Here is a 17,925-nt window from a genome sequence, read left to right on the forward strand (position 1 = left end):
AAAACTTATGTATATGTATACGGCACGTAGGGATGCGTGTCGTTCGAAAGTGTGTATATAGTAGCGAATACGTAATTAGGTGCCTTTATTCGTTTAACGTGTAACGTAGCATTTCATGCTTGAACTCTGTGCTATTGCATAGCATAATATGTGGGTAAACGCTGATGTCAATAGGACAAACAGAGTCACGCCAACTGTACCTCGCGCCGGCAGTTATTAATTGTAAAGATTCCGTTCGTCGTTTCAGTTCCTATACGCGGTAGAGAGATATCGAGAATGTTAAAAGGAAAGCTTTCATTGATGTGCTTTTGTCGCGTTGTATTGAAAGGTGACGAACCATGAAAGAAACGAGAATGGAAAAGACAATGGAACCGTATATATACATATATATATATATATCTGTATATGTTATATATCTGTTCGCTCAGTATTGTTAGTGTAAATGATTGGTGCTTCAGGAGGATTTATTTGTACGTTAACAACACTATAAATGATACTCTTTGTGGCATGCTTTTGACGGATATAGCATAGTAATATTACACATTCCGTTATTACTGTTTTGCACATTATCGCGTGTATGTATTTAGTTTATATAATTTAAAACGACAACGTTTTGTTCTTTCTTTTCTTCTAACAATCAGCGTGCGACGAAACGTAACGCGTAAACAAAGTTCTGCACCGCTGCGATAAAAACTAATACTGTTCTGGATTATCTTTAACGATACACCTGACAGACTTGCCGTTACCTCGAGACACACACACACACACACACACACACGTTCTCCTGTGTTCCAATTATCAGAAGCTTTCGGTTAAATGTGTTGCAATCATTGCATACACACACACGCACGCAATATACATACACACATACACACTATTACATTATGTACGAAAAAGAGAAAGAACATGTGACCTAATAGGCGTATACAGTATAAGGAGCCGTAATACAAAATTACATTATATTGCATTACGGTTAATGTAATGTATAATGTTCTTGATGCATTTAATGCAAGTGAGTAAATATATATGCGCGCACGCATAAGTGTACGATTGTTGGGTATAATATGTGATTCAGTTACTTTGTCCGTAAACGAAGGGAAGACAGATGAATGGAAACTTGAAAGAAGGGCAGAATAGTACAGTAAATCATCGATGAGTGTTCGAAGGCTCTTCTGCACTGAGTGCTCAGACGTCATACCCACCACTCGAAGGTCCCCTGTGGAACCAATCAAGCGCCCAGTGGTGGAGATGACTTCAAAACACTCAGTGCCAAGGAGCCTTCGGACACTCATCGATGATTTACTGTATTATATAATAAATTATGAACCGATCAGTTCATCAGCAACAAGAGAATAACCTCCGTCTTGCCATGATCACGCTCAAGAGGAACACGAACGCCCAATCGAAGAAATTCAGCCAGGTGGATATTACTGCTAATCTGAGAGCGAAACCGGTATCGATTCGACTTCCGCTTCGCCAGCTACTCTCCGTTGACTGCAAATAATCCATAAAGTCGAAAATCGCACCGCACGAGAGTCTGTTGTGTATCGCCTTTGACAGAAAAAAAGGGAGAAATTCGAGGGTGTAGAAGAACTACAGCCGAAGAGAATCCACAAGTGATTCTTTCGATCTCAAAAGGTGACGAGTAGACTGCGGAAGCTTATGCAAATTCATAGTTTCAGATACAGTAAGTATTCGATTAATACTCGTATTTTAGTGATAATTACCTCAGCCTCGCCAATCGTCAGGTCTAGAATCCGTACAAGCCGTTTTCTATACTGGTCACAAGTTTTGTAGTAACCGTCGGTCATCACGACCGCGTGCGCCAGCGACAAACAACAAAGTAGAATCGCAAGGAACACCACCGGTATCCAGTATTTGTACGGGCCTCTTCTTTTTGGTCTAATCACCACCGTTCGTCGATCTCCACCACTTTCGTTCAAATTTCTGCGATCAAAGAAATGAGATTTGAAATTTTTCAGTTGTAATCGACGAATTCTCTCGTTTTTTCGAAAAAAAAAATACGAAAGAAACAACTATAGCGGACCTCTTGATATATTGCCGCGGCCGAGGCTATAGAAGAGTAAAGGCACGTCTTCACGTGACAGTAAAACTCATAGCTTTTGTTGTCGTGGCACTATTGCAGGTTTGACTGGGTAGACTGCGGAAGTTTATGCAAATTTATAATTTCAGGTAACAGTATCTAAAAATCGAAGTAAAGCAGCATTTACTATGTCAGCATTTTCCAAGTTAAGGGACACTATAAATGCACAAATATCCGCAATCTAGTCATAACATTCAATACCATGATCGTAAAAGTCACGATTTCCTGTCACATAAAAAACCTACCTTAAAATCTCGAAAGTGGCAGCACATCGAGAGCCCCCTCCATGCTACATTCTGTTGTTGTAGGCCCTGCGCCTGTGCAATAGCTGAATCGCGCAGGTGGCGATTGCGCACGTAAAGTGGCGGGAGAACGACGTTAGTCTCGCGTGAAAGTCATGCGAAGGGGACGTTTCTCGCGCGGCAATGTAGCAAGGTGTAATTGTATCAAGTGTCCAATGTATTCCCGACAAAATATGCAATTAAAAATGCAATTGGACTCGTGCTCCTTTCGTACCTGGTGGTGTCGTCAGTGATTCGTGCGGGCTTGTCTAAATTTCTATCGATGCAACATCTGTACCCGTGGTACCCGCCCAGACACAAACCGACGAGGATTGCCGGTATCGTGCCGTACACACCGAACTGGCAGAGCTTCGCGTCACCTCCCGTGAACGTGCTAAATGTGTTGATACAGTGCAGTATGCAACCGCAATCGACGTTGACGCAAACATCCAAGGTCCATGCCCAATGTTGCCAAACAGTGACCAGGCTGGTCAATGATGTCACTGACAGGATCGCGGACGAGACGTAGAGTACACTCAACGTGCACTCTGCCCGTCTTTCATCGATCATCTTCCCTCCAAATCGCAAACCTGAGAACCGAATACATCTTGTGTACATCTGTGCTCTTGACAGAATCCATATTTCTTCACCTTTCATCATAGGTATCATTTGTGGCCTCGTAGAATCATTAGATTCATTTACATTAAAACCACTTTATTGTTAGCTAGTCGACCGAAGAAAACATCACATTTCCAGCGACTTATTTTTCAGTTCTATAGGATCGTAGGCATTTTATCACTACACTATGTTTCTTCGTTTTTGTAATGTAACATTATTCATATGTTACTACTAATATAGTAAATATAAGGAAAAAAACTCAAAATACATAAATTTTATAAATTTCTGCAGTCTAGTGATCACACAAAGGAAACAGTACGTTTCTTTCGCCAGAAGGAAAACATTTGGTACGAACAAAATGTTCTCCAGTTTTCGGTACATACTACACAGACGCACGGTATAACGGATAGTAAATCTCGATCGGATAAATATTTTCTTAGTAGTTACTGTTTCCTCGAGGTGGGTACTATTTTCGTGACAACGATTCATTGATAAACTTTCCGATTATTCGGGTACAGACAACGTAGTTCCGCAAGTCTACGAACGAAAATTTGCGGCGTACGTTCGAAAGAGGAAAAAAAATCGTTTAGCCGCGATTCGCTAACATTAGTTAATACGCGTGCGGTTACACGCCACACACGTGCGAGTTTGCGCGCGTGTTTGTAATCTTGAACACTGCGTTTCTCTAAGCCAGATAGTGCAACTATAACACGAACTGTATACTAAGGATAGATTTATGTATTTTCGAATTATAATCCATCGTTTTGAGTAGAATCTTGTCGGGGGAAAAAAAGATTACCAAATTGCTGGTAATAACCTATTTTTAGTATATCCTATTCGTCGACACACACACGTACGATAAAGGGTATTTAGCTTTGTGACATAATCGCTTACCCGTCTCACGGAATCTCGGAAAACTATTTTTTTTTTCAATCCTTTAATCACATGTGTTTTTCAAAATTATCGACCGAACGACACCGAGCAAACTATTTCCCGATGCGGTTACTATCCTAGAGAACTTTGATTCGAGGAAGCTTGCCGCGTAAGATTGCCCGCGTGCGTTCATACGGCCGTGAAATACTACATACACATACAGAGTTACACATAAACGTGTTCTTCTTGTTTAAATAAGCTGTGGGATTTTCGTTAATACCCCGTCGACACAATATACCTACCAGTGTCAAGTATCGCAGAGAGATCAAACGGAGAAATAAGATGTTTCTGCAGTGCGAGTCATTCGTTGCATTTTCGAGATTGTTGATAAACGTTCAGGGTTCACCAAATAGTAGTCCCAATTACCCGTTTTATTAATCTATTCGGATACGTGTAATTATAACTCCAAAACGATACACAGAAAAAAATATATACATATATAAAGTACAACAAAATTGGAAATTTTTAAACAGTAACACGTATAAATCCGGAATAAAAACGATATCGTCACGACTGCCTTTTCCGATCGGACTAGATTGTAAACTTGCGCACGGCCGTACGTGAAACGGCGAGAATACTTAACTGTAGGTAGATAAACTGTGATAAGATTATCATGCCCCTTTACCGACGAAATAGTGATCCAGGTGCCGCGAACTGTGCATCCCTGTTTGCGATCTGTCTCGTGGTGTTCGATGGTATACAGAAATTTGTTCAGGCTAGAAAAGCAACAACATCAAACGGATTTGTTAACTTGCACAATTTTCTTTATTTTCGTTTACAGACTTGGATTTTACGTGCGTTCCGATAAACCTTTTGTTCCGTCTTCTTTAGTTCGAGGATCGTTCGAGATGTTCCGTTTTTTTTTATGTACAAATTATATACTATATCGAACTCGTTGTCAAATTTGCTTTATCGAGCATTAAATTACGTTTAAGATCTCATTTCGATCTGGAAAGAAACATTAGAGAACCAATATGAGAATAATTACAGAGATTCGTATTTGTTCGCTGATATAACACCGAGAGATCAAAGTTGTATCAGCGAGTGGCCGCGAATAGAATAAAAATTTATTTTCGTTGCAGGAAATAACTTTCTGACTCCTGTTTCTACCTTCTTCCATAGTTTTCTTTTTTTTCTTCTACCAAAATTTATTAAATAAGTCACATTGGATTCATTGCATTACGTATTGCGTAATATTGACCATCAGTGATTAATTGTTCGTAGAAATTAAATGTTCCCGCTATGATTAATGGAGGGAACATACTGAATGTATTTTCGTATACACGAAACTAATTAAATGCTAAACCATGCAACTATATTATATACATTTGTTTGAAAGCATTTAAAAACAGGAGACAACCGCTCGTATTGGATCATTATCGTGAATTTTATGGAAGTTAATATGAACCTTTGTACGACTGTTCTCTCCTGTTTTGTATTCCTGCAATAACTACGGTGATGTATGTTTTAATCAGAGATTGCAGCTATATTAGCTCTTTGATGATAATTTGATTTTTCTTTTCATAAATTATACCGAAAATGAATATGCAGATCGTTTAAATACGAATGATCACAGTGAGATTATTCATGAAAATGCGTGGTGTAATTAAAGGTTTCACTGGTACACACAGTCTTACGCTGGATTAATGCTGCGATGCCTCAATTCCGATAAAGCTTCTCGATTGTTCCATAAACAATACGCTGATGCTAATCCTATGCCGATGAAACCACCTACCACGCATTTTCTCAATCCAGCTGAAAAAAAAGTTGAACAATTAATCGTGCTGTTCAGACTAATTTATATATACTGCACATGCATGCATGTATACACGAGGTGTTCGAATGAAACATACTTGTAGACTTGAACATCATGCCTGTGGCCATTGCTGCTGCTAAAGTATTTACAGAATCGTCTGTACCTCTTGCCCAAGACAAAAGTACACCAAAACCACTATACATCACAGATACTATCCCAAATGTATTCGCTAACGAGGAACCACTTTTCATTACATGATTGATTAATCTGTTGACAAGAAATTGTAAGTTTTTATGCTTGATTGTCATACCAATACAATTCTCGTACTTTTCAATTGACAGATCTTAAAAATAAGTCAAATTACATACTGAGTTCTCCTAAGCTTGCCGGTTTGACCAGCTAACGACGTTGCTTTGATACCTCTGTATAATCCTGTTGCACCACCGATACCTGCCCCTACGATACAAGCTGCTCCAATTTGACTAAAAGCTAGTTCGAATCTACCTCTTTGTTTTGCCGCACCCTCCGGAAATATATATTCAGGTTGACTGGGTGGAAGATATGCAGTGTCGAAGTTTAAATAAGGACTGAGTGGCATTAATCCTTGCTGAGATGTAACTGGTTGACAAGATAGAAAATGTTGTGTGTTATTCTAAAGACTATCTATAACTTAAAATAATTTCTGTAACACTGTTTAACTTACTATAAATTTGATATATAAAACGCTATAACATAACCTATCTTTGGCAACATGGGATGGTTTTGAAATCTTATACATTACTTGTACCAGTGACATGTGTGAATTTCAGATACCTAACTTACGATACTTATTTCTTCTCACTACGTTAACAACATGTTAAAATATAATTCAATAAACGACAACAATTGTTTTAAATATCACATATACGAAATTCAATTTAATTATTCGTAATTATGTGCATCAGTCCTATGTTGAACGCTTTATTAGTGTTTTTACATCAGAATGCTCATTCTAACAGGGTGTTACATAATACTAATCATTTAATTACATTTTCTAAGTCAGAAAATCGGCAAAGACATGAACAACACGCTTAATCTTATATTATTAAATGCACCATTAACTTACCAGGTATATTGAGATTACCATATTTTTTATTGCTCCCTGCATTTTGCTCACTTTCATCTCGCAAATCTATCATTTTCAAATTTGATCGTAATCAACTATTTTTTAATAGACTGGCGGCAACAGACGTACACGCTTACACGTTACACGGAACACGCAAAGCCATTCTCACGTTTATTTCATAAAATTGATTCAGATCGAGCACCCTGAATATGCTGAGAAAAATGTTCACTTTAGTTTAGATTCTCGCCGTATTGCTACGAAATTTATCGGTATTTCACTTTGAGAGTAGATCCGTCAAAATAAAACCGCACCAATTTTATTAGAAAGTGACGCAACGTTGTAGAATTTACCAAAAACAAAGCAATCTATTTCTTATCTAGAATAAGTTTTTTTTAAATTTTTTACATACGTCTGTACGAACTATTTATATATTAAAAAACAATACTGAAAGTTTACTAAAGTAATGAGTCGTTTGAAGAAAGGGCTATCTCTTATGTTTTGATACTCAATGGTATAAGACATAGTCTGTAAGAATACAAAAAACCGAGCAATTAAAGAATAAGTATTTATCTATGATGTAAGATTGTTTTTTTGAATTCTATAGAATCGACTTTATGCATTAATAATGGTCGATTGTGGCGTTCCAAATAGAGATTTTATTGAATTACAAATGTTGAGGAACGGAACTATGGCGCAATCTATGGCAAAACGCTCAAGTTGGATGAACAGAGATAATATATGTACCTTGCTGTGATATTCTTGGTTAGTAATAATTAGTAACTTGTACGTGAATGTAGTAGATGGTGCGACCAGTCTTGTCTACCATATGTATTTTTCATTGCATATAAAAAAGAAATGAAATATTCAGTATCTAATTAGAAATGTCACGACTAATTTCTAATTTCACGAATTCGATTATTGAAAACTCTCGTGTTGCAGAGAACGGTGGACATTTATATTGACCGTCGTGTGTATGCTACGTGCATTTTGATTACTTGTTACTGGGTGCGTGTATACTGTTTGATTATTCCGAAAAGGCTGTTGATGCATTCTTCCTTCTGTCATTTGCTATAAGATCTCCATTTACTATTTTCCCTCAGGCGAAGCAATAGATTGTGTTGTGTGATTTCCAGTATCCATTTCGTGAGTTTCATCATTTAATTATGATTCACGGAACGGTCGGAAAAAGTGTGAATTTTACAATGACAGGGGATCACGACGGATCGAAAGTAGGTTACTTGAATTAGGAAGGATACCTTTCTTTTTGTATCAGTTATATTTGAAAACGATCGCATTTACAGGAAACGTTGGAAAAGCAGTTGCAAATGAAATCTGACAATTTCCAGTCTCTAAATAGGGAATTGATCCAATGCAGATTACAAAGGGATCAGTTTAAGTCCTTGGCAGAACAGATGCAAGAGAGATTTGCACGATTGAAACGACAATTACACAGTGTACAGGACTCGAACGGGTGAGGAATTATGTTATTAGAAGCAGACACAACTATAATTAATATGAATATTTTAAAGGTGTTACAACTTGGATGACTACTTTAAGACATTGGATCAACTAGTGGAAACCCGGGAACAGAACAAGTGCCTCAGGCTGCAAGTGTTAACTTTAAGGCAAAAATTAGGGGATAATAGAACTGATATTGACGTGTTTCGTGCGAATGATACACAGACTAGCATAGAATCACCTGATACACAGTGTGCTCCAGCCATTCATCAAAGGGAAGAGATGTTAGAGCAGTTGGAGAAACTAAATTTCAAGGTGATATTTGGTAAATTTGATTGTGAATTATGAGAATAATGAAATTTTTTGTTTTTAGTGTAATCAATTGCAAACTGATTTACAAACTGTTCTGGACGAGAAGCATGAATTGGAAATGGAAAGGGATGCTTTTAAATGCAAAGCGCATAGATTAAATCATGAATTGTCAAAAGCATTAAGTGCATCCAAGCCAGTGGACTTAGATGCTCTTATCAACGAAAATAGGTAAGTTATTCAGATAAAATGTTTGCTTCAAGGTATACATCGATGTGTCAGTAATGCAATCTTTCAGATATCTTCAAGAAAGATTACAGCAATTACTAGAAGAGAAGGAACTGACAAGGCAATCGCTCTCAAAGTACAAAGTAACAATGCATAATTCGTGCAATATTTTGTGTATTTTCTTTCCTTATAACGTACCATTATGGCCCATGACAGAGTAATGACATTTTTAGAGTATGCTGGATAGCAAACGGGTAAAAGGATCCATGAAATTGGGGGCAAATACAGCTGCGGGTACAATCATGACTCATAAACAAGGTCCGTTGTTCCAAGATCGTTTGTATTTCGAAATTTTAATGCACCGCATGAACCATCGTATGTTGAAACCCGACCGTACGAATTTTTAGTGGAGCAGTTACTCCATCACGACTCTCACGTACCACCACAAAAATCCGCAGCAGCCATGTCCGATTTACGATGCCTATGTGTAGCCCTGTTGGAAGCGTTGAACGATAAAACGTTAGCTTTAGTGCATCAAAAGAAAGCAAACAGGTTAGTAAATCGTTGCTTAATCTTTTGACCGTGCGTGTTCAATAGGAGCTACAGCAAACATCACAAAATTCATGGTGTACATAATGTTAATTACAGAATATTGGCATTGAGAATATGCGAATTAGACAGCACGGTGGAGTCGCCGTCAACGAAATTGTTGGAAGGATACACAAGTGCAAATATCGATGCGAAATGTGAGTATTATCATTCACATCTTTACGAAATAAATCAATCACGGTTTTTACGCGTCCGTAAGTTGTACTTTGTTCGTTCAAGGCGAGACGGATGTAGCAGGGATAGTGCAGACATCGGAATACAGTGTAGAAAACGAGAAAACGATACGTGATATTGAAAGGGGTCTTAGAAACAGCAAAAACAACGACGACGATAGTAACGGTACAAAACACAACGTTCCTAGTTCGGAGAGTCATGTTATGCAACAACTGCATTCCATACAGATGAGCCTTCCAAAAAATTTGGGAGTTCTAGTTCAGAAAGCGATAAACAACTTAAAGGATACAGATATAGGGAAAATGTGAATTTAATCGTATGTAAAAATATTCGTAATCAACGGGGTGCTATTTGTACAGACGCATCATCGGCCGCGCGTTATCTAGTCACATTAAATATACGTTCGAGATAGTGTGTAATACAATCACTCGGAAAGGTATTTTATTGTGGAATGCAGTCGGGGTTACATTTGAATAGTCTAGAAATAGTAATTTCGCGTACGTGAAAACAATTTGGCGTCGCGAAAGAAACAGACATGACCAATGAATTTTGTATTAATACATACTCATCTTAAGATTCCGTTACCGTAGTATGTAAAGAGATAAACCACAGAACGATCATTCGAGATGCCGTCGTTCTCGTAGATGTCTCTGGTGCAGAACTGAATTGAATTGATTCAACCACGAGTCAAACAAAACACGTTCCATAGTTTTCATGAAAGCTGGTTGTTCCTTTCGTGACCCGTTGTTCGTCTCTGTGCTAAAAAAAATAGTTCGAAACGTTCTTGCTCTTTCAAGAAATTATTCATTCCAAAGATGTTACCGTGCCGTAAACTTCCTACTTTCTTCTGTATCGAATGTCCCGTGTTTCCGTGTCGTAGTCAAACCGAAACTGGATTCAACAGCGGCGTCGGCTTGTTCGGTCGCATCGAGATACCTTTTGGATGGCTTCCGATATCGCTGACGTTTTTGTTGCCGTCTTTTGCGCGCTTGTTCCTTACCGCGGAAATAGGAGAACTATCAGAATAAAAGTTATGGAAATCCATTCGGAAAATCAGAATAGCTGCGACCCGCACCTGCCGGAAGAGCAGTTTACGTTCCGTGTTCGCCCTAATGGTTGACAGCTGCAACCTTTGTTCGTATTCTTTTCGCTTAAGCACGTCCCGATATGCCAGGGTTTTTCTCATTTTCCAGGCTTCGAAGGTTAAGTTTCTCTTCTCGTGTTGCTGCTGTGTCGATGATCTGAATTGATCGATACACTTTAAGAAAATGAAACAAATTTGTTCCAGGAGAAACAGAAACGGTAACCTATCGTCGCCAGAGCGTGCGCGGATTTTCTTCTCCGAGACATCGTACGGCCCGTTTCTCGGTTTATCGGATTGGTTCGATCGTTTTTGCGACTTGTTCCAAATTTCAATAATTTTCGTGTCACTCGGTATGGTTGTTTGGTCGGTTTGCTGAAGCTATATCGAAATTCATGAATCTATTATCGACAGCTGTTGACGTAAACACCAAATACGTTATGTCGATCGCGTCTACCTTGGCAGTACGGTTCGAAGCGTCGTCGATGCTGAACGGTTTCTTGGAACGATTTGCAGAAGAAAGTGTTCTCTCGCGAAAGTTTTCCTCGTTCGATGATTTAATCGTTCCTTCAGAAGATGGACTGGTTATACGTTTATATCTGTTTCGATGTAATCTACGGTAACGAGCAACGGTTCCCGATACGTTCTGAAAATAAACTGGGAATGTTACGGGAATTGGAAAGAACGACGCAACGAGACGGACGAACAAACCTGTTCGTCGTGAACCTCTGACGGGGTTATCTCGTTTTCGTCGCGATTCTCGACCTTTAATTCGGGCCATTTCTTGAAATACCATTCTTCATAAATCATTCGATGAAATTTGCCAACCTGCTCTACGTAGAAACGCGAACGTACATTTTCAGGCGAGAAATAATCAGATATTGCTATCCCAAGGTGACTAGACGTTCTGGATTGGATTTTTTTTAGAGATAGACGTAAGAATCTAAGAAAATGGTGCTGTCAAAAATGTGACCTTTTTTTTTTAAATGTCCTGCATTGCAACCTAAAACATCTGGTCACCATACGCTATCCTATGTATGATAGTTTCATGAAAAATTTCGCTAATTGGTGGGCTAACCGTTGTCTTCTAGCGCGCCATTCACCACTTGTTTGACAAGACTTTCTAAATTTTGAACCGAGGCACTTTTCATCTTCGTCATGTCCGATGCATCGAAACTCTTGGAGATATTTGTCCCGTGACATTCAAGGCTGCTAACCACACGTTTGTTAAAATTAGGGATTCGGAGAATATTGTTTTCTCAAGCGAATATTGCACGACATTGCGGAGATTGCACAAAGAAATTAAATAAGCGACAGGAATGTGGACAGACGGTTGAACGAAATTACAAGCGAATCGGGATTGACACGCGGATGCGTCGAGCATGAAACAGTAGACGCGCGTATCGAGAAAAATCTCGAACGCAATTAGCCACAATGTAGGCTGATTTCTACAAGGTGACACCTGGTTTAGGTTACGAACAGTGGATGACGCATATTTTCAAAAATTACTGGAATGTACACTATTCGTAAAATTAAACATTTACATGTATTTCAGATCGGTTCAGTTAGATTTATAGCAATTCATAGTAATTGGGTAAATCTAACCCACGGCCCCTGTTACGTCTATATACATTAGTACTTACACGGATATGTATCGTATAAAATGGCATGTCTTGATAATATTAAAATGATAAGAGCTATAAGAACGCAACAACAAGAATAACAAGAACAGCAACAACACAGTGACGGTAGTATAATCGTTGGCACGCGTAGGTACTATAAAACATAAATAACGGAACGTCCCAGCGTAAGAATGATGGTCGTCGGTTGCGTTGTCGTGAACTAATCTCTCGATCATCACAAATTCCCCTTTATCCAATCGGTGTATTCGGTAACGCGCGTGTAGACACCAGGATATCCAGGTTCGCCGCACTTGTTACCGAACGAAACGATACCGATTTGGATCCATCGGCCGTCGGCTCGGAGCATCAACGGGCCGCCGGAATCGCCTTGACAGGCGTCTTTGCCGCCCTGGCTGTACCCCGCGCATAAAAAGTTACTCGTGATCGGTTGAAAGTAAGCAGAATTGCAGTCCTCGTTCCGCCATACCGGGAGCACCGCTTGCCGTTGCACGGTGCTCTCTTTGCCACCTGTTGACAAGTTCACCAGACACCATTAAAATCAATATTCGTAAGGGAACCACAGACTTCTACAATTCTAGATAACACGTGACGCCCAATGACGCCTTGAAGACGGTTTAAAGGCGCCTCAGACCTAAAATAGACGTCTTCAAGCCGTTATGTGCTATCTGGAATACTAGACTGCTAACTAAATTTTGTATAAAATTTGTGAAAATATATACAGAAATCCATTAAAATTAATTATTATAAATTGTTGCTTCTGCGCACGTGTAGAATCAGATGCTTTTTGAGTACATTTTATGTAAGTTAGCAGTTTAGTATTATATGTAGAAGTCTGTAAATGTAACACACGTGTGTAGCCGTGTGTAAATGGCAAGAAAATGAAAGTGTTGTTGGAAACCTACCGTAATAAGTGGTGCCCCATCCGACCACGGTGGGTCTAGCGCCGGCGAATCGCTCGTTCCGATAACGCGATTGCGGCAGGCAGATCGGTATCACGTACGGCGACTTTCGTACCGGTCTGGTCAGCTCGAGGACCGCGATGTCGTTGTAAAAGCCGACCCGTGAGAATTTCGGATGCGCGTGGATTTGCTTGACCGCGTACGTTTCCGGGGCGGACGGTTCGTCGTCCCTCTCGAGATCTATGTCCCCGAGCCGTACGGTAAATTGTTTCGCCGCGAACCTGTGAAACGGAACGGAATATTATAATTGGAAAATCTTAGAAAACATTACGCCGTGTGTCTGTTGTAGTTAATGATGGAGCATAGAATACAGTAAACCGTCGATGAGTGTTCCAAGGCTCCTTCACGCTGAGTGTTTAGACGTCATCCCCACCAGTGGGATGGGGGGTCCCGTGGAACCAGGAAAGCGCCCAGTGGTGGGGATGATGTCTGAACACTCATTGGCGAGGAGTTTTCGAACATTCATCGATTATTTACTGTAGTAAGAGCAGCAACTCACGGTCGTTGGCGTTGATCGCGGGTACAGTGAGCAGCGGTGAGAATATGTCGTGGACCGATCAGGGAACCGCCGCACCAGAATTCTGTGCGTTTCGAACCGTGGAGAAATATCGCTGCCATCCAGGGCCAGCGACCCGGTAGAGCTTCCTCGCCACCGACCACTCGATACTTGCCCGAGTTTCTAACACCGCACTCTGAGTGACAAATATAGAACGGTAATCGGTTATACAACATGAAAGGTTCATCGAAAGACTGAACTTGAAAGAACCGATCGACGTGATCGTTCGATTCGTTCTTTACCCTCATCGTCCTGGATAAAGTTGTTGTCGATGCTCGAGATGGTCGGTTCGTTCGTCGATAAATCGGATCCCGCTACCGGTGATGCGTCCGTGATGGGGCCGATAGGTGGCCCGTTCGTGGTCGACGACACGACTGGGAACAACGGAATCGGTCGAGGTGTCTGCAACTTGGTCGGTCGGTTCGGTGGCCTGGGTGATTGCACGCCGGTCACGATTGCGGCCACCGATTGGCTGAAAAGTGCAACCGTTTTTTAATGTGTAGGTTACAGCACATGCGTTGATCGATCGAGGCGACAGTGTTGTATTACCTCGCCGGCAACTCCGTTTTGTCGGTTAACGGGCAACAAACGCCGGGTACGAACAAGCTCTTGAAGCACAACGATTGCCTGAGTTTCGTCAAATCGAGCAACAACTGTGGGCAATTGCTCAGATCCTGACAGCTCCCTGGAGCGCCATCGGCCGTGGTGCAGCCGGATGATACCGATGAGGACAAATCTTTCTCACGGTTCGCCAGAATCTCCACGGAGGATGCTGGTGTCGACGGAGACAAAGACGAGGACGATGAATCGGAAGTGACGAACGATTGATCGGGCACGGTAATTGGCGTTGTTCGTCGCAGAGGCGGCAGGGCCACTCCGCGTACCAGTGGCGCTATGCTGTCCGTTACGTTGCGGCCTGGAAACGCATAGACCAAACGAGCTACATACATACAGTGGACTTGGTATATATTGCAGCTTGCTATATTGCCGCGCAAGCTACTTCCCCTGCACACGTACTCTCCCAGCGGCAATACATCAAGAGTCCACTGTATTCGGAAATCTAAAATATTAATACGCATCGTACCCAGAATATTCTTCGAGATTGTGTAGATCGCCGATGGTAATTCCTTCGGCGGATAATTTGAGTTCTCCACGCCTCTGGTCATATTCACGATGTAACTGCCGACGGTGTTCAAGGCGCCCAGTGTCTCGCTGATCGCGATCAACGGATCCGACTCTTCTCGTCGCTCCGCTCTCGTCAGTTTCCCATAACCTCGATCTCGCGTGTCCCTTCGGATCACTCCAGGGATCATTCTACGCCGGACACAGGGATCCCCAGTGTGCCACGATTCCGTCTCTGGCCATTTCTCGACCGTTCCCGCGTACTCTGCCGAGTTCGAGTACCCATATCTCGCCGCTGAAAACACACGCGTTTTTTTCCTGTTGCTCGAGTTTGGCTTGCTTTCGCAAACCACTTTCCCGTGTGAGTTGTATTTTCTGTACTTACGGTAACGGTATCTCGTCGCTTGTTCGGTGCAAGACCAGGAACTCGTCAGTAAACTCCATATTATGCACAGTTCTGAAAAGCATTTCAAATTCAGAATGCGGTTGGTGGGGTCGACGATCGTCAGGGATAGTCTACCCCCCCCCCAACCCCCTCCAGCGCGACAACGGCCGATCTCGGTTGCGCAACATCGAGGAAACTTTACGTCGTCTCGAAGGGTACACACACCGCTTTCGAATCTTCGGGGGAAATACGTTCGATGACACGGTTCAGAAAGAACGCGATCTCGAAAGTTTACGAATCTCGCAGCGGTGCCTTGTTGTCGCGATCGTCGTCGAGATATCGGCAATACCGCGACCTTGCTGTAATGCAGCCCGCTGCTCTCGGAGGCATGACCTATTAACACGATTTCTTGAATTTTGCTCGAAAGCCAATGAAAAAGCAAGGGGCGAGCGATTTAAAAAGGAGCAGTTACGATTTTCCGCGAGCAATTAGAAACGGGATGGCGGATCGCGATCGATTTAACAAGCATTTTGCGAACGATCGTGAGTTATCGTGATTCACGGTTTCGTACTTTTGTCAGTCGCACAAGTGACGTGTGGTGTGTTGGTGTGTGCGACCGTGTCGAGGCCCTCTACGGGATTTAAACGGAAAGGAACGGTTGAGAGGGGGCCCAAGAGCAGCGCTAGTGCATCGATTCTGACGTAGCGTGACTCGTCTTCGGAGGCGAACCTTTTCGGAACGGATTAACGTGTATATGTATATACGGACTTCATCGACGGTGAAAGTTGCTCGACGAGAAAGCGCGCCTCTTTCTTCCGTTCACTGATTCATCCTTCGTCGATTCACGCCTGACCGTACCTACTCACTGCACGCGCGGCGAGAAGATTAATTTTTGTGCGCGTGTGTGTGTCTTTCGAGCGAAAAAGGAGATTCGAAGAAAAGCGCGCAATCGCGTTCAATTATGATTTACTGCAACACTATCCGTGTATATATCATTCCCAAAGACCGATATGTTCGAGGTCGAACCAACGAAAAATCGATGATGCAGCCTTCGACCCGCATCGTGCGGGCTCAATGTCGTTCATGAGTTATTATTACGATTTTTTTTCCCGTGTGAACGAACGATCTATCGTTGGTCTCGTTCCGTACGAAAAACCTATCGACCCTATCAATCCTCGAACCGTAGGTACGAACGCAAAGCGGGACATTTAAAATTGTTCGCGCGCGATTTCAAACGGCGTAACGTTCTACAGTACGTACTTTTAGTAAACGATTCTTTTTCGTGTCTTCCGGTTAAATGTTCGATATATCGACGTCTAGACATTTTCGATTGATCCTTCGAATTTCAACGAAATATTTCCTATCGCGATAATCGTCAAAATTATTGTTACTTACCGAGAAGAGCGACGGACGACAGCATCCTGGCGAAGTGAAACGTCAACGGTTCCTGCCCACGGACATTCCCAGTTGCTCTTGTGGTGCTGTTACGCCCAGAACCGATACCTGTGACCAGACAGGCTTCGCGTCCAACTATTTCGATAGAGTTGTCGCGTCCGCAGGAGCACCGGCGAATTGTTCATCGTCTATTGAGCCACGACAGGGAGATAGAGAGAAACAGAGAGTCGTAGAGAGAGAAAGGAAACATCGAATAGTGGAAACATGGTAGGGGGCGGAGGGGAAATGGCGGGGGAAAGGGCACAGGAGGCGGAGGTGGAAAAGAAAGGAAGGAACCATACAACGAAACGGAGGAACGAAGGCGGAGAAAGAATCGCACATACGACGCGCGAGTGCACGGAACCCCGAAGCTCAGTCGTGCGATTACTGTCCGTGAAAAGGCCTCGACACACTTTGCTTTCGGCGTACTCGTTCCCTCACTCTCTCCTGTTTTCTTTTCCATCGTGCCTTTCTTCGCTCGGCAGGCGCCATCCCCGACTAACTCGTCGAACTCGCGCGGGCTAAGGGAAAGTGTTCCCTCCCATAATCACATCGGTTGTGTACGTGTTACCGCTGCTCGTTGCTTTTTCTCTCCACTTTCGGAGGAACGCATACAGTGTCCGTCAGTCAACTGGCTCGGTCCATTCATCGACGATCAGCATTCCGATTTCTTGTTCTTCGACGTTGGTATATACAGTGATTCCTCGATGAATGTGACATAACCAACGGCTATATTTCCACCACTAAGGAGAGCTCTCTGGAACCAATCAGAAAGGAGCAAACAGTGGCTAAGCAGATGCTCAGCTTCGGGTAAAAAGGAAATTTATTCTCCAAAGCGGACCCGAGTATGTCGCACAGAGGAAACTCTCCCAATGGTGGGGTGTCGCATTTATCGAGATACCACTGAACAACGCCGGATCAAGGGGGGTCTATGGAGGGCTGTAGCCCCGGGCCCCATTCTGAACCTTCCATTTCGTTATGATAAAAATGTTATTTAATTTTATTTAAAGTAAATTTCAATTTTTAAAGATTTTTGTATTTTGTGGTGCTGTATTACAAAAAAATCCCCTAAATAGACAGAATCTATTCTGGGCGGTATTGTAAAGAACAGATCTTTAATATGCCATAAATTTATTTATTCCGTAATAATTGTCGCTACACTGAAACGTG

The 17,925-nt window shown here is 41.9% G+C and overlaps 4 protein-coding genes across 5 annotated transcripts; 1 reads left to right on the forward strand and 3 right to left on the reverse strand.

Moving 5' to 3' along the window:
• Positions 1–1,338: 1,338 nt before the first annotated feature.
• On the reverse strand, positions 1,339–3,054 carry LOC107187133. Its single transcript, XM_015575142.1, has 4 exons — positions 3,036–3,054; positions 2,621–2,975; positions 1,728–1,947; positions 1,339–1,551 (listed from the first exon to the last, which is right to left on the reverse strand). The coding sequence occupies exons 1-4, from the start codon at positions 3,052–3,054 to the stop codon at positions 1,339–1,341; spliced, it is 807 nt and encodes a 268-aa protein (XP_015430628.1).
• A 1,670-nt stretch (positions 3,055–4,724) lies between these two features.
• Positions 4,725–7,011, reverse strand: LOC107187252 (mitochondrial import inner membrane translocase subunit Tim23). 2 transcript variants are annotated; one of them, XM_015575290.1, is made up of 5 exons: positions 6,798–7,011; positions 6,061–6,310; positions 5,790–5,959; positions 5,574–5,691; positions 4,725–4,884 (listed from the first exon to the last, which is right to left on the reverse strand). In XM_015575290.1, the coding sequence occupies exons 1-5, from the start codon at positions 6,868–6,870 to the stop codon at positions 4,875–4,877; spliced, it is 621 nt and encodes a 206-aa protein (XP_015430776.1). In that variant the 5' UTR covers positions 6,871–7,011; the 3' UTR covers positions 4,725–4,874. The 2 variants fall into 2 exon arrangements, with proteins under 2 accessions (XP_015430776.1, XP_015430777.1); XM_015575291.1 differs by having other exon boundaries at positions 5,566–5,691.
• Positions 7,012–7,944: 933 nt separating this feature from the next.
• On the forward strand, positions 7,945–10,081 carry LOC107187156 (coiled-coil domain-containing protein 149). Its single transcript, XM_015575165.1, has 9 exons — positions 7,945–8,026; positions 8,099–8,268; positions 8,327–8,570; positions 8,629–8,795; positions 8,863–8,935; positions 9,026–9,110; positions 9,200–9,344; positions 9,441–9,538; positions 9,621–10,081. The coding sequence occupies exons 1-9, from the start codon at positions 8,000–8,002 to the stop codon at positions 9,881–9,883; spliced, it is 1,272 nt and encodes a 423-aa protein (XP_015430651.1). The 5' UTR covers positions 7,945–7,999; the 3' UTR covers positions 9,884–10,081.
• A 2,421-nt stretch (positions 10,082–12,502) lies between these two features.
• LOC107187134 (proclotting enzyme) lies at positions 12,503–16,741 on the reverse strand. Its single transcript, XM_015575143.1, has 7 exons — positions 16,717–16,741; positions 14,899–15,393; positions 14,364–14,730; positions 14,057–14,286; positions 13,758–13,950; positions 13,202–13,479; positions 12,503–12,806 (listed from the first exon to the last, which is right to left on the reverse strand). Exons 1-7 carry the CDS (start codon positions 16,739–16,741, stop codon positions 12,514–12,516), a joined length of 1,881 nt encoding a protein of 626 aa, XP_015430629.1. The 3' UTR covers positions 12,503–12,513.
• Between the last annotated feature and the right edge of the window lie 1,184 nt (positions 16,742–17,925).

The sequence above is a fragment of the Dufourea novaeangliae genome, unplaced genomic scaffold, assembly GCF_001272555.1.
Source record: "Dufourea novaeangliae isolate 0120121106 unplaced genomic scaffold, ASM127255v1 scaffold99, whole genome shotgun sequence".
In the NCBI taxonomy this organism is placed as follows: Eukaryota; Metazoa; Arthropoda; class Insecta; order Hymenoptera; family Halictidae; genus Dufourea; species Dufourea novaeangliae.

Excerpts from the sequence above, each read along its gene's own strand:
- LOC107187133 (XM_015575142.1), bottom strand. Across the intron at positions 1,948-2,620 it reads ATCACTGACGACACCACCAG|AAATTTGAACGAAAGTGGTG; the intron begins GTACGAAAGGAG and ends CTTTGATCGCAG. Across the intron at positions 1,552-1,727 it reads TGACGATTGGCGAGGCTGAG|GCGATACACAACAGACTCTC; the intron begins GTAATTATCACT and ends TTTCTGTCAAAG.
- LOC107187252 (XM_015575290.1), bottom strand. The coding sequence starts at position 6,870 with ATGATAGATTTGCGAGATGAAAGTGAGCAAAATGCAGGGAGCAATAAA. Across the intron at positions 5,960-6,060 it reads GGCAAGCTTAGGAGAACTCA|ATTAATCAATCATGTAATGA; the intron begins GTATGTAATTTG and ends TCTTGTCAACAG. Across the intron at positions 5,692-5,789 it reads CATGATGTTCAAGTCTACAA|CTGGATTGAGAAAATGCGTG; the intron begins GTATGTTTCATT and ends CTTTTTTTTCAG.
- LOC107187156 (XM_015575165.1), top strand. The coding sequence starts at position 8,000 with ATGACAGGGGATCACGACGGATCGAAA. Across the intron at positions 8,027-8,098 it reads GGGATCACGACGGATCGAAA|GAAACGTTGGAAAAGCAGTT; the intron begins GTAGGTTACTTG and ends TCGCATTTACAG. Across the intron at positions 8,796-8,862 it reads GCTCTTATCAACGAAAATAG|ATATCTTCAAGAAAGATTAC; the intron begins GTAAGTTATTCA and ends GCAATCTTTCAG.
- LOC107187134 (XM_015575143.1), bottom strand. The coding sequence starts at position 16,741 with ATGCTGTCGTCCGTCGCTCTTCTCG. Across the intron at positions 14,731-14,898 it reads AATCTCGAAGAATATTCTGG|GCCGCAACGTAACGGACAGC; the intron begins GTACGATGCGTA and ends ATGCGTTTCCAG. Across the intron at positions 13,951-14,056 it reads CTTTATCCAGGACGATGAGG|AGTGCGGTGTTAGAAACTCG; the intron begins GTAAAGAACGAA and ends TTTGTCACTCAG.